The 15981-nt window shown below is 42.4% G+C and overlaps 1 protein-coding gene across 1 annotated transcript in view; it reads left to right on the top strand.

Annotated features, from left to right (window-relative positions):
- Window positions 1-3886: 3886 nt before the first annotated feature.
- The window catches only part of DNAJC1 (DnaJ heat shock protein family (Hsp40) member C1), a 78357-nt gene continuing 66262 nt past the window's right edge, over window positions 3887-15981 (top strand). The window contains exon 1 of the mRNA XM_082193639.1: window positions 3887-4145. Within this exon, the coding sequence (XP_082049765.1) occupies window positions 3972-4145 (174 nt within the window). The 5' untranslated portion in view covers window positions 3887-3971. The remainder of the gene's footprint in view (window positions 4146-15981) is intronic.

Raw genomic sequence — 15981 nt, 5'->3', positions numbered from 1 at the left:
GACAACAAAATAAGACAATATCAACTGCACATTAGAACTGAAGGCACAGTGGTAGGAGATAAGTTGTTGGTATAAAGGTTCTCCTCATGATTTTAACTTGCCCCATATTTCATCTTAATGGCAAGGGAAAAAAACCTTTAAGAGAATAATTATGTACTGAGAATGGCTGAGAGAAATTTCTCCTTGCCCCCTTGTGGTCAAATGGTTTTTAAAAAAAAAATAATACTGCAAATATCCATGAATCTTACATGAAAACAGTTGTGAAATTTAAGGTTTGATTACTTTAAAAGCTGGAAATGTAGGTAGGTAAAATGAGTACTCTAGTTCAGAACCAGCTCCTGCTTTAAGCAAAGATCAGTCTTGTTGGGGGCCATTTTCTGTTGGTGGGCATTGGTGGGTTGCGCTTGTCTTGGTGGAAGGCAACAGGAACATCAGGTAACTGGAGGCTGCCTCTATAATTTCCCACAATGCTCCAGAGTGATACCATGTCTGAGGCATTGTGGAAAATGAAAATGTCAGCTAGGCTGTTTGGAACACCAGGCCAATGTGTTTGTTTAAAGGAGGCCCAGGACAGGCAGCAGTGATGGTTCTTTCTGTGACATTGGGGCCTTGGCAGCTGTTGAAGGATGTCAGGAGCTGATACCAGGCCTGCTCTAGCTAGGCTTGGTATCAGCTCCTTAGACAGGTAGAAGCAACAGTCTTTTGGCTGAGGTATTATCGCATTATTATGGGATTATGTTGGCCATTTGGGTGGGATTTAAGTCTAGGCTCTTCGCAGGCAATTATTTTAAATGAATAGAATGACTAGCTCTTACCTGTTTGGGTAAGTAAACACCTTATTTGTGTGCTATTATTTAAGTCCCAGACTTCAAACAATGTGTTCTGTAGTATGTAGATTGTAGTCTAGAACAGTTGTGTTCAAAATGTGTTGGGTGACCTTGAACTTCTGCCAGCAATTCCTTCGTTAGAAGTCAGCATTGGTACATTGTGGACAAGCTTCCCTGAAAGACAGCGAACCCCCATTACCAATCTTCCTGCCAAGTCTGAACTATTTGCAGTTGATGGAGGGGAGCAGAGTCACATGCAGTGATATGCACAGCATCACATTAGAGTTAGGAAGAGCTTCCTACCCAAGCAAGGTCTCAGCCTCAACAGGAAGCCTTTTATAGCCCTTCCAGCCCAGGAGGAGGGCAATAGCTAGTTTGGATGGGTGACCCAGGCACCTCCTGAGACTTCTACTACTATAGTTGTGTTCTATGAAATATTTTCATGGGGCAATGATGAGACCCAACTGCCCTGCCTGCTGGTAATCAGCATGAACAGTGTACGCCGTAGAACTTGTTTAAGAATGCTCAGAGGTGACCACGTTTTTGATTACTCATCATTAAGAGATCTGATTATACAATAACTGTAAACAGGAGTTGCCTGTTTGCTATGTGCTCCAGAATTGCTCAAAATATTTGCACGCAAAAGGTTCCATCAAAAAGAAAGTTAAGCGCCATGTAGATTGTGCTTTTAGGATTTATTTCACATAGGTTGCCAGCAGAATTCATAATGAAGTTTGTCCATTGTCCCTCAATAGCCAGCAGCATGGCCCAACATAGTTTCCAGCATAAGAGGTTGTTATGGGGTATTATTATTATTATTACTATTAAGTGTGGTTTAACCGACAATATTTTTAAAAGCAAGTATTCATTGATGGATATTTATCTTTACCACAAAAGTTTCGAATGCGATGGTAACATAATGGCTTAATAATTGAAATTCAAAGCTATTTCTGTTACAAATATTGTGTTGATATTATAATCCAGAATTAAAAGATATATTGTCTCCCTTTAACTGAGCTTTGTCAGATTCAGATAGACTTATGATTACTCATCGTTACACAGCAAATAGATGTAATGAAAAGCTATCATGGGAGGATGTGAATTTGATCAGAATCTTTTCTTCCTGTGAGTGGAAAAGTAGCATAGGAAAGACAATTTGGTGCGTGGGGGAAAAGATTTAAGATCACACATACACCAACACTCCCGTGGCAGACTTCAAAGCTGCTGTGGCTGCTTTTCATAAAATACACTTTAAGAAATGCAGGAGAGACCGCAGTATTAATTCTAATGGGCTTTTACTGCAGAACATCATACTGGTTATATTTAAAATACTGGATTTAGACTGTACCAGCCCAATTAGATATTTAATACATCAAAGAAAACAAAAACCAGTTTCTACAGATGTATCTTTGGTTAGATCCTGCTTCTAAAGCATGTATGAAATGATGGCCCATCCCACTCCACAACTTTATGGATCAATAACTCCTGATAAAATAAGAGAAGTGAGTGCTGATTGAAAAGCCATAAGGCACAGTTTGGTCTATTAATTTTTAGATTGTGGGCAGAACCTGCTTTTATTGTACCATGCAGTAGTAATTGTTGGTAATAACAACAAGAGCAGCAATCACAATTAGGTGCTTTATGGCTATGAACACTGCACCACAGAATCCATTCTTGGTTTTGTCTTGATATCTGGCAGCCTTTTAAAATACGTATTTAGCGTTCATGTAGTGAAGCCTGACAGCGATTAAGTACCACCTGAGAATGAGTTTTAGCTGATAATTGATTTACTAATTTTTGTTGAGTTAGATTTACAGTAGTGTTTGGAACTTTATACTCATTTTAAATTCCTTTGAGAAGATAAAAGTGTGGCTAAATATGTATATTTGAGGTTATGGAACTCCATCACAAATGACACTGATGTCCTTATTTAGGTGCAAGGTGAAAATGTTTTTGTCCCACTCTACACAAAGGAATTAAAAGTGAGCACATTTCCAGGGTGAGTCACAACAATTTAAAATACAGCATTAAAAACAGTTTAAAACAAATTAACAACCACAAGCTTAGTAACTGTTTGCAAAAAAGTGAAGGTGGGCAGAGCGTTACTGACGCAACATGTCTAATATTATGCACATCTACACCTACAGATTGGTACTGTGGCTGTGACGCAAAAGATCTTGGGGTCATAGCGGATAGTTCACTGACGGCATCAACCACAGGTGCTGCAGCAGCAAAAATGGCAAAATCAGTACTGTATTAACAATGATAAGGAAAGGGACTGAAAACCAATCAGCAATGATCATCCTAGGGACAGTCCCATTATGTAAAACGATTGTGTGGGCAGAAATAGGTCTCCTTTGTGTAACGTCATATGCTTTCCCAAAATCAGTTGGTGAACAGAGGCACTTGTTAAGATTCATCTATGACAAATCCGTGAAAGCGACAAAGCTTGAATCATCATTTGGAATATAATTTCCTTCTCTCTCTCTCTGAGGCCTTTGCTGAATAATACAGTAAACTCTGCAGTTATATTCGATCGATTATCCCATTCGTATCTCCGCAGCAACCTAGGGAGTGTAGGACTAGTGGACCGAACCTAAGATCTACCCACCGAGTTCCGTGTCTTGAGCTGACGTGTGAATCCACGCCTCCCGGGCCCGGCTCTTTTGCAGGCTCCGCTCTGTCACGCTGTCGGGAAAAGTTTCGCAACAAGCGCGCGGGAGGCTTTTTTGTGGGCGCTTATAGGTGGCTGTGTGCCGTTGCGAAGGATCCTGTTTTGTTTATAGCGCGAGAGAGGCCTCCTTTCCCCTTGGATGTGGGGGCGGCTGGCAGCTGCCCTCCCCTCGCAGCCTCCCTCGGCCTGGCTGGAGGTTTCTTTTCTTCCAGGCCTTCCCAAAACACAAGCCTCCCGGCATCGGCCGGTTGCTAGGCGTCGTGACGACAGAGGTGCGGCGGGCGGCGATTGGCGGAGGCCCTGCTCTCCCCCCCCCCGTGGGATTCGCAGGGGGAGGGGCGGAACCGGCGCGGACGCTGGAGCATGCGCCGTGGGAGGCCAGCGTCCTGCCCGGCCACGTCTGCCGGGTCCTGTGCCGCAAGCGGCTGTTCTGAGGAGAACCCGGCTGAGGAGGCCAGCTGCTCGGCCCCATGGGCTGCTCCGCGCGACCCTCGGCGGGGCTGCGTCGGCGGCCCCTGCTGCTGCTGCTCGCGCTCCTCCTGCTCGCTCAGCCCGCCTCGGCTTGGGAGAGCGGAGACTTGGAGCTCTTCGACCTGGTGGAGGAGGTCCCGCAAAACTTCTACGTCTTCCTGGGAGTTGAGCAGGTGAGGGGAGGCAGCGCCAGGAGGAGACCCCCCCCCCGGGGTGGGCGCGGGGTCCGGCCCGGCCCGCCGTTCCTGCTCCCCTTCCGGCTGGGCCCTGCTGCGACCTCCCCTGAAACCCGGGGCCCGAGAGCCGGAACCAAGGGGGCTCCTGAGCATATGCAGATAAACTTCTTGGGCGGCTGCTGCTGCTGCTTGGCTCCACGTATCTGAGGGGAGGTTTGTGAAGCAGGTCTATAGTGTGGGTTATAAAGTTGTGTGCGTGTGTTTCTAAAGTATGCAGTGCTGCCTCTTCTACCTCTTGCAGCTTATTTGTTGCCCACTCACCACCGTTTCTCCCTGTGGTGAGGAAACCCAGCTTTCCCTTGACCTCTCCCCCCCCCCGCCCCATTTATTCTCCTTTTTGATGTTTGGATATTTCCCATCCAGACCTCTTCTAAAGGTGCAGTGTTCTGTGTTTGGATCCTGCAGGCTCCATTTTGCTCTTTCCTCCTTCCTTCCACCTTTATTTTAAAATGTAGTTGCCCTATCTTATCTCACTTCTTTTCATTCCAAACCCCTGTAGGAGACTTCCCCTTTTCTTTCAAATCTAGGCCACCAAACCTGCAAGCATATTCTATTCTCCCCCACCCCACTGCTTTTATGGAAGTGGCCTATTTCCCTTATTTTGGAGACTTTTTTGCACCCTAAACCTGTCCAGATTTGTGAGTGAAAACTTGCACGTTTCCCTTCCGTTTGTGGAGGAAGCCATGTGATGCATGCTTATTTTCTTGCTATTTCCATCTAACATTCTGAAGAATGGGCTGCTCCCAATATTCTAATTGTCTGTTCATTAACATTGCCTTCAGAGGCCTATCACTGTGTGTCCCTATGTTTGGAGTTTTGTCTGGTGGCAACTGGGCATAGGAATGGTATCCCCTCCTCAGAAAGACCTGTCTGCCACCCTTCCTTTTAACATCTTAAAGGTAAAGGTAAAGGTACCCCTGCCCGAACGGGCCAGTCTTGACAGACTCTGGGGTTTGTGCGCCCATCTCACATCTATTGGCCGGGGGCCAGCGCTGTCCGCAGACACTTCCGGGTCACGTGGCCAGCGTGACAACGCTGCTCTGGCGAGCCAGAGCCGCACACGGAACGCCGTTTACCTTCCCGCTGGTAAGCGGTACCTATTTATCTACTTGCCCCCGGGGGTGCTTTCGAACTGCTAGGTTGGCAGGCGCTGGGACCGAGCAGCGGGAGCGCACCCCGCCGCGGGGATTCGAACCGCCGACCTTTCGATCGGCAAGCCCTAGGCGCTGAGGCTTTAGCCCACAGCGCCACCCGCGTCCTTTAACATCTTAGCTGTGGGTTAAAAGTCATTTTCTTTGCCTTTAGTTTTTAATCAACAACAAGATGTTGCTGCTGTGTTTGTGGCACTGATTTTATTGATACTTATTTTATTTGGTAGTTTTACTGATGTTTTGGTTTACTTATAGTTGTTTATCTGGATTGTGTACTAACTTGTGAATCCATTGGATTAAAAAGCAATATATAAATGCCATAAATAAATAAATAAATGCATTGGATGTGTGGCTGGTATTGAGGAGCTACTAGGGAAACTTAAAAGTTATCTTAAGTTTGTATTAGGAAATAGTGTCCAGCTAAACAGTATTGTAAAAGATCAGGTTAACTATTCTGAAACAGATTTGAATGGATTTTACGTTTTATTTTTTAAATAAAGACTGAGGTAGCAGATCTGGCAGAACCTAGTCAGCAGGTGGCTCAGCTTATTTCTGCTCCTGATGTTTGGACAGGAGTAGCTACTTTGCTTGAGGATCAAATTTTCCTTGAAGTGTGTGGTATAATTTCAATTTGAAACTGGCATGGTTGAAACCTAAACCTAACTCTGAACCGAATCTAATCAACATGTTCAGTTCTGATTCAGACATTAATGTAAAATGATGTAATAACTGGTTCAGTTACTATGAACTTATGTTTTGCAGATTGATAACCAACCCTTCTTGTGGCGTAAGTGAGAGTGAATATAATGATGAATACTTAACTAGAGAACTTTTTATATATTTAAAACATGGTGGCGGATCCATGGTGGCAGATCCAAAGAACCATGCTTCTACATCTGTCACTCCAACTGATCTTAAAAGGGCTTAAAAGGAGAGTCAGTATGGTGTAGTGGTTAAGAGCGGTAGTCACGTAATCTGGGAAACCGGGTTCGCGTCTCCGCTCCTCCACATGCAGCTGCTGGGTGACCTTGGGCCAGTCACACTTCTGTGAAGTCTCTCAGCCCCACTCACCTCACAGAGTGTTTGTTGTGGGGGAGGAAGGGAAAGGAGAATGTTAGCCGCTTTGAGACTCCTGAAGGGGAGTGAAAGGCGGGATATCAAATCCAAACTCTTCTTCTTCTTCTTCTCCCCTGAACAGCATTTGTTGAAGCCTGAGAACTTGCAGTTGGAAGGGGAACTTGTAGAAGCCCACATAATTGCCAAGGTGCATGCTTGAGGATCATTGGATCTTGACTCTTTTCACACACAAATACCACATCCTGTAGAATTCTATCAGTTATATTTTATCATTGCACAATCAGAATGAATTTCAGGAACCAAAATGCTTTTTCTGTGCAGCCTGAGCAGCAGCAGTGAACAGTTACTTATTGCTGCTTGTCTCTACCCCACCCCACCATCCTGCTCACAGTTGTGGAGAATATTTTTACGTTATGACTGGTCCGTGTCACCATTAAGAAAAAGAAGTAGGAATATGCCAGTGTATTTGTGGACTGTCCCTGGATCAGGTGACTCTTCTTCTTTAAGTTCTCAAAGTCTTTGACCTACCTCAATGTTGTCATATGAACTAGCCAGATGTTAATCAATCACAGTTAGCCTGTCATTAAAAAAATAATACTTTAGAGCTGTCTTGCCCAAGAAGGTGCCTTCTAGATGGTTTGTACTATAACTTCTGTCAGCCTTAGCCAGTATTACCAATGGTCACCTATTTGGGGAGCTGTGGAACTTGTTGAGTGGCACTATTATTATTATTATTATTATTACTATTTACTAAATTTGTATACCCCCTTCATCTGTAGATCTCGGGATGGTTCACAACATAAAATTACAACATGAAAACCAACCATAAAATACATAATACAAAGATAACAGAAAACAATTTCCCCTCTCCCACAATACATTTAAGAGGGATTTGGTTAATCAGCCAAAGGCCTGGTTGAAGAGGAATGTTTTTGACTGGCACCTAAAGGCATGTAATGAAGCCACCAGTTGAATCTCCCTGGGGAGAGCTTTCCACAAATGGGGAGTCAATGCAAAAAAGGCCTGTTTCTGTGTTGCCACCTGCAAGAAGGGCCTCTCAAGTGTTTGGGTAGATTCATATGGAAAGAGGTGGTCCTTTAGGTATTGCAGTCCTGAGCTGTTTAAAGCTTTATAGGTCAAAACCAGCACTTTGAATTGGGCCTGGAAACTAATTGTCAGCCCGTGCAGTCAGGCCAGGATTGGTGTAATATGCTCAAACAATCTTGCCCAGGTGAACAACGTGGCCACCAAATTCTGCACCAGCTGAAGTTTCTGAACCATTTTATGAGACACCCCTATGTATAACACTGTTGCAGTAATCTAACCTAGAGATTACCAGAGCATAGACAATGGTAGTTGGCTTGTCCCTGTCCAGATATGAGTGCAGCTGTTCCACCAACCAAAGCTGATGCAAGCTGAAATAGGTTGGGGAAGGCTGTTTTAAAGATTCCAGTGCATACACATGGGCAAAATGCAACCAATTAGTGTAGTATGGCGATTCTAATTTGTGGGGAAGTGGGGGGTCATCACAGTTCATTTCTGGATTAAATATGAAGAAAAATAGCCTTTCGGCATCATTGTCAAATCCAGCACCATACGATGGCTGGGCCATTTTGCCTGTTTGATAATTTGGCCCTGGTCGAAAGAGCCTTGAACTCTGTCATCAGAAAAATAGTACAAGTATTATTGTCTGTTCCACAGTCTTTCCATGGACTACCTGAATCGAGCTCACAGATCATCAAACAAAGTATGAGATAAGGGATGAGGTACTACTTGCCCCAAGAGAGACTTGAGGCATATTATTTGCTTTTTTATTCAGGAAGTAGCTGCTTGGCCTGGCCGTTCTAAGAACTGGATATTTCCCCTTCTAAGCTATGCAAATAAGGGCTGGCTCAGTTCTCAGTGGCTCCCATTCAGACTGGGACATGGTTGAGGGTGGAATAGAGGCATCTTTCACTCCAGACACAAGGTCATCCATCACCTGAGCAGCAGCATCTGAGTAAACCCATTTACTTTCTCTTACATAAATGAATGACTGCTCTTCATTCATAGGGGAGAAAAATAAAGTGCTGTGCTTGAGGACAAACCTTACCTAGTTTATGACCCTGTGGCTTGATGTGTCTTTCTGTACAGAAACATGCTGCACCTGTGGGTTCTTCAATATACAGGCCTCTTTCCCATGCATTCCATTTCTCATTATAATGACAAGCATTTCAGTAGAAACAAATAGATTGATCTAAATCCTATACTCTCTCTCTGTCTCTCTTTAAAAAATGCTTTATTTTAAGCAAACTAATTTATTGTTAGCCCTTCTGCTAGAATATGAATAAATGGAGGATAACTGCTGCACCTTTAGAAAATTAACCTGTGAAGTAGTTCTGTTACCTGGATGTACATTTAAACTACGTGTGAGCTGAAATGCAACTTCTAAAACTTGACCAAGCACATTTTCTATATGAAGAATACAAAACAATAAAACCAGTCAGTTTTCAAGGACAATGCAAATGTTGTATTGTTTAGCTCTGAATAACTTTTTCAGAACTTGATGATGACATCTGCTTGGTCTGTAACTATAGCAACTCCTCAATGGCTTTCTTTTTAATTTTCACATAGAACTGACATTTTAATAACTCATTCAGAGCACTTAATAACCTTATGACAAGAAGCCCCTAAACAGATCTGCAATAGATTAAAGAAAAATCTGTATATGGGACAGTAGTTTTAAAAAAATCCGCTTCATAACTGGAGGATTAAAGATGATAGTTCTTAGCAGCATATGTAAAGTAATTTCTTAAACAATTAATATATATTCTTTTCTTTTTTGCAATGGAAAAACACCGAGTTCTTACTGGAACTCAATCAACAGAAGTTCAAGCGGTTCTTGAGGATACTGAATAACCTTTAAGCAAACCTAGACATAAGTACCAATTAGTCATAACTTCCTTGGTCTCCAGCTGATGTTTACATTGTATGAAGTCTTAGCTCTCCTCCTTGAGGCATGGAGGAAGATCTTAAGTTTTGTTTTCCACATTCCACATTTGTGAAAATGTTCTGGCTAGCTCCCTGGTCTATGCCAGTCCTAGTTTTTAGACATGTTGACCACTTCCATAGAAGTTTTAAATTGTCTCGGAGCTCTGCTTTAGGATGTTTTTGTGAATGTCTGATAATTCTTAATGTGGAAGAGAGTCCTTTGTGAAGTGCACAATTTGAACTGAAATAGTAAAAACAATGCAGCATTTTATCTGTAATTGAAAAAGTATTCTCTTATAAAACACAATAGTGGGAAGGGTGATTCCTGTTGAAGGAAGATTTAATTTTCTTTTTTTAAAAACCTTTCGTCGTAGGCTATTTTGTTCAGAGCTATCACCTTTTGCATTTAGCTGTACATTTCTTGTTCTGGGTATACTGTCCCTGGTCAGTTGACTTGGATAAGTGGTAGAGGCCAGATAGCGTGAACAAGGGAAGGCTTAGATTCAGCTCACTCTTCTACACCCAGGACCAAATGTGAAGTTGCCTAATATTTGGTGTGTAATCAATTGCTGCTTTTTGAGAATGTCAGTCTAGTAGACATTGTGAAGTACTCCTGCAAGCATGCTACTGATTTCGTTTGATTCTAACATTTTGTCTGCCAAGATCTTTTCTTGTTTCCCTTAGATCTTCTAGTGATCTTGCCAGTGTTTGGCCTTGTAGTGCAGACTTCGCTCTAGATGGGACGGGGGTGGGGGTGGATAGTTTTGCCTGATCTCAGTTTTATCCGGCAGCTTTGTAGACCTGAGTAGGTTAACAGCTGCACATTCAACTTATCCTTGTCCAATGACAGCATACACAGAATCAGTTGCCTTGTCTGCTCCTGACGACTCAACGTGTGTTCTCTCTCTGAGAAAGATATGACAAATCCAGGGAGATTTGTCGTATCTTTCCTAAAGCACTAATGCTGGCTTGCTGTCAGTTCAAGGTAAGCATGACTTCCATTCTTTCCAAATCCTCCCTGCATCTTTCTGAATTATGCCCTACATGTCAGGGTCGCAGCCTAGGTGTAATCTTCTGACCTAGTGTGCCCTCTTTACCCATGGCTATTCCAGTGCCTTGTTCTGCTAGCTGCTACTGCAACTGATGCAAGCTTTGCTTTGTTCTCTGTAATGCAAAGCTTTATTGGCTTTCTAGCTTGATAGAGAAATATGTAGACTTGTGTGTATCATTATTCTTGCACTGCATGTCTGTCCATTGGTTGCGAAACCAAACACACACCTGCTTTGGCTAACCACAACATTGCTGGTTCTATATATTCTATATATGTTTAATAGTCTTTGGTGGGATTTGTAGCATCCAATGCCTGTGAATTCCTCCAATTAGCTGTGTGAAAGAACTACTGCTTTGGGGTTATGATGGAAAGCAATAGTGCACATGTGAGTGGTTGCCTAGTAACTGCCTGCATGATTAATTCCACCCTTGTGTGATTATGCCTCCCCTATCCTGTGGGCATGAAGCAGGCTCTAAACTGCGAAGTCACAGCCAGGGTGGCAACTCAGGAATGAGGCTTGCTTTTGTTGGCAATTTTTCCTGGGTCACCTTTAGTCTAAAAGTTGCATTGTACTAATTATTAGCATAGGGAGAAGTTTATATTTCCTGTATTTTTCCACCTTTTTATGGTGAGTCTTGGATTATCTTTGTTTTAACTGGCCATTATGATATAAAGTGGAGATCACTTATATGGGGTAAAATGAATTCCCTTTTACCATATACAGTGGTCCCTTGGGCTACATACACTTCAGGTTACATACACTTCAGGTTACAGACTCCACTAACCAAGAAATATTACCTCGGGTTAAGATCTTTGCTTCAGGATGAGAACAGAAATCGGGCAGCCGCGGCGCAGCGGGAGCAGGAGGCCCCATTAGCTAAAGTGGTGCTTCAGGTTAAGAACAGTTTCAGGTTAAGAACAGACCTCCAGAACGAATTAAGTTCTTAACCCGAGGTACCACTGTATATTCGCCCCGTGGAAACTTTTCCATTTCTCAAAATGCATTTTTAATAAAAAATAATGTCTCTCATGAATGGATACTATATTTGTCAATTTGAAGGGTAGTTTCAAACTTGTAATTATGTTGCTCCAGAAGACTATTGCTAAGAAACAAGGTGAGAAATGGACTAGTATCTGCCCTAGTTGGGAGAGGGAGGGAGTGGATTTACTTCCTCATTTCTTCAGAACAGCTGATGAACCCAATTGCTGCATTTCTAAGAGGGTTCTGGGCATGCACACCTAAGTCAGCTAGTGGATATGTCCTTAGTGAATTCTGCTGTTCCTTTCCACCAGGGTAAACTTGGCAGTTTGTTCCTACCCATTTAACTGTTGAAGCCCTGATCTTAAGTGGCACAGGCAACTTTCTTTCTCTAGCTGTTTGTGTTACCTAAACTACTATTTCCAACAGACTGGATGATTTCCAATTCAGTATTCCTCTTACCTGAGTAGCATTGATGAGATTTTTCTTTCTGGCTCTTGACACAATGGATCCCTAATTCGTGTTTTTTTTTTTGGGGGGGGGGGTTCACATTGCTAAGCTGCAATGTACTTTTGCCTTTGTAGACTTTTGGATTAAATTTGGCCCCCAAGAATTGCCAGTATTTAAAATACAGTTTAGAACATTTGAAAAGGGATATGTATAGATTGGGGTAGCCAACATGATACCCTCCTGTTATTGGACTACAGCTCCCATCATGCCTGATCATGGACTGGTTGATGGGAGTAGTAGTCCAACAGCATATGGAGGGTACCATGTTGGCTATCTTGGGATAGGTAACCAAAGAAGAAACATCTGTATTAAAGTAGTGATCTGTCTTACTGTAGACTTGCTCCTTGTTTCTACATGGACCCCATTTGGATGAATGGAAACTAGAAGAAGAAGAAGAGTTTGGATTTGATATCCCGCCTTTCACTCCCCTTCAGGAGTCTCAAAGCGGCTAACAATCTCCTTTCCCTTCCTCCCCCACAACAAACACTCTGTGAGGTGAGTGGGGCTGAGAGACTTCAGAGAAGTGTGACTGGCCCAAGGTCACCCAGCCCAATAGGATGCTTCATTGCTGTTTTCGGCTCTCCCCATTCCCCAGAAGTCAGTTTAAAATATGCTCTGCAATATTTTTAATATTATAAGCACCATCCATCTGTTTCCATCTTTGGTTTCCAGTGAAGCCCATTCCAGTACAGGGCCAGCTTATCCCAATATGTTGTTCCCTAGTGCCTGACAAATCCAAACCCTTCCAGCAAACACCGCCATTTAATCCATGCAGCTTTACCTGTCTGGCTGGCCATGCAAGTGGAACAGCAGGGATTTAAAACAAGAGTTTACTTGGAGGGTTTGCATTTAAACTTCCTACCTGCCAGTCTCAATTTTGCTTATTTGGCTGGGCAGGAAAGAAGTGCCTTTGAGCTGAAATCATACTGGCTCTGAAGCGTAGGTGGGGAAAGGAAACGAAGCAGGAACATAATCCCAAATGTCTGTGAAAAGGATATGTCAGATGGGGGAGCATAGTTAACTAAAATGACACAGGACTGTCCTTTGAAGAAGGATAAACGTGTTTGTGTAGTTCACAGAACCGCACATTTCTAGCTACCTTAAGATTTTTTAAAAAATATATTGATTAATATATATATATATATAGAGAGAGAGAGAGAATATAATGTATATTTTGTTTAGCAATAATGTTACTTGTAGCTGAGAGATATAACTTGTGTCGTTATATTTCTTAACATAATGTGTCATTTCATGGATAATGCTTCTGTTTGTGGCCTGTGTGGGTTTCCTGATGGGACACAGCTCATACGTTTTAATATGTTATTTAAGAACTGGTAACAAGTACCGTAGTTCTACTTCATCTGTAAACAGTGTTCTTATACATCTGTATTAGCCTCAACAACCTGCCCTGACACTTTAAAGGAGATGTCATTTTAAAAAACAAAACAAAAAAACCCTTCAGTTTTGGCTTCTTACCACTTGATGGCAGTGAAGGAGCTAATGTTGCCAGGAAAGGTTCAGGGTAGGATGCTATTATGAATAACAAAATGGGAGGTACAAAGAAGTTTCTGACACTTTGATATTATTCCCATTTCCAGGCAATTTTGCAAGTGTCAGTAGTGGAGCAAAAGCCTCTAGATGGAGCTTCAGCACTTCCTAAAGGGGGGAAGAGAGCTTGCCAAGCCTCCTTCAGGGGAATGCTACCTAGTCTGCTTTTAAAACTTGTATCAAACTTAATTTCTCTTCTTCGTGTATATAGAATGCATGCTGTAATGATAAAAGCTGTTCGTTCACCTAGAAGCTGCATAGTTAGTCTGCCTTTCAATATAAACTCCTAAGGTGCAGAGCAAATATCAAACTAACTGAAGGATATAATAAGCAGGAAGAGTACATGCAATAGCTAATAAAACCAAGTAGATATGTTGACCAATAAAAAGCTTGTCTAAATAAGCTGGTCTCTAAAGCCTCACCAGGTCATGGGATTGGGGGGGGGGGGTGATGAGGGAGAGAGATAAGAGCAAGGTAGGTAGATTCAAGTGGTTAAATGTCCAAATTATAAGGAGAGATGTTGCATTTCTGGAAATACTCAGTAAATTGAATTATTGTGGCTCTGACGATCATTTCCATGGAAAATCCAGGGGCACCTTACTACTTTGTAAAAGTTCTGCTCCCTCCCCATGTATTACTTTGAGGCTCACTGCTTTTCTTTTCTTTTCTTCTGTAACTTGGGGGCCACCACTGAAAGAGCCCTTTCTTTGGTGGCTGTCAACCTGGCAGTTTCCACCTATTATCACAGGGTGAGAATAGACTCTGGCTTTTTGTACAGTAGGTTATATTCCAACCTCTCAAAAGTCAGAGGTTTCTGTTCCCCTCCACCTCTCTCCATCCTACATCTAGCCATGAAAGAAAGAAAGAGGTGTCATCCCAGTTCAGTGATGCATTTCAGCCTAGCAAAGGGGAGGGGCAGGGTTCATGAAGGCTTGTGACTAGAGACTTGGCCTTGGGAGCCAGAATGGAGGACCTGAGGTTTCCCACTCCTGTTCCATCAAAAGGTGATCTGTGCTAGATCCTGGCGTGGAAAGATACATATGGGGGAAGGTATTCCCTCAATATATGACTGTTCTAAACTCAAAACTATGTGTAGTCTCCAATGCACAAAATCTGTTTTAGAGCCATTCTTCACAGCTAAAAAAATCATCAAAGTGTGTCGTTAGATAGCTATCTATTTAATTGATGGTTTTTCCTCCCTGAATTATTTTGTGAGGGAAGGCAATGAAAGGATTCATCAGTTTAGAAGCTGTCAGTGACATGGGTTTTGGGGAAAAGTTTCCTATATGAATTAGGGTAATTTTAGGGAAATATTAGGAGTATTAATGGGAACTTTTATCTGATACCCTAGAGAACGATCTAGTTTAACATGTTTGTTGTACTAAAAGCTTTGAAACTGCAAAGCATGCCTAATTCCATTTGACATCCATTCATTGTTACTAACGAACATATGATATTGAAAGTTTTTGTGGAAAAATAAAGCACTGGAAAACTTTCAGCTCCACATCCTTGAGTACTGTACTAAAAGGCATTGGGTGAATAAAAGTTGGTGACTGCAAGGGAAAATTTGCTTAATGCTTTAGGAAAATGTTAACCCCTTTTGCATTTTTAAAATGTGGGTTTTACCTTTCTACAGTAGGCAAGTTTATTCACATTAAGCAAACAAGAAGTGTTATTGGAGTTCAATGGCACAGATGAAAACAATCAAGGAGGGTTTATCTGGCCTCATGACACTCCCCAAGCCAAACACCCTCCTGAGCTACACCCCTCAAACAGCAAAATATTTGGGAACACTTGCTAGGTCAGTGATATTAGGTAATGTGGAAGAGTGTGTTAGCATACAGAAGCCCCCAAGCATTGGCCTTGTGTGATATTTGAGAGCCTTTCTGCAGTCTTCCCCACCGCAGTTCCCTCAGGATGTTTTGTGCCATAGCTCCTACCAGACCAAGGCAGGATGGCTGGTGGTCAGAGATTATGGGAATTGTAGTCTCAAACAACTGACAGCCACTAGGTTGGGGAAGGCTGTTCTATTGCAGCAGTGGTCAACTTTGCATCCTGATGGTCAGTAAGGCAAGAACGATTGTTACAGGTTTTGGCAACAAGAAATAATACTCTGAGAATTATTGAGCTCCATTGGCTTTGCGAGTCTCCATGGATGTTGGCCCATGCCAGCAAGGGAATGGCACTGTCCAGAAGATTTTATTTATTTATATTTATTTATTACTTTTATGAAAGCTCACAGGGCAGTTTACAACATAAAAATGCAAAATGGAAACACACAAAAAATAACAACAAAACCCAAAGATGAGACTATGGTAGCTATTACTCCAAGAATGACATAATGTTTTAGACTGGTGCAAAACACTGAAGCAGTCAGTGCAATTTAAACTCATAGTTGTAGGTAAAATGCTGTATCAGAATATGAATTCCAGTCATGAAGTGGAGTGCCTCTTCTCTTGCTTTCTGCACCTGTCTTGCACTAGTCAA

Source organism: Podarcis vaucheri, assembly GCF_965113315.1.
Source record: "Podarcis vaucheri genome assembly, chromosome: 12".
NCBI lineage: Eukaryota > Metazoa > Chordata > Lepidosauria > Squamata > Lacertidae > Podarcis > Podarcis vaucheri.
This window is presented reverse-complemented; position numbering and strand designations above follow the sequence as displayed.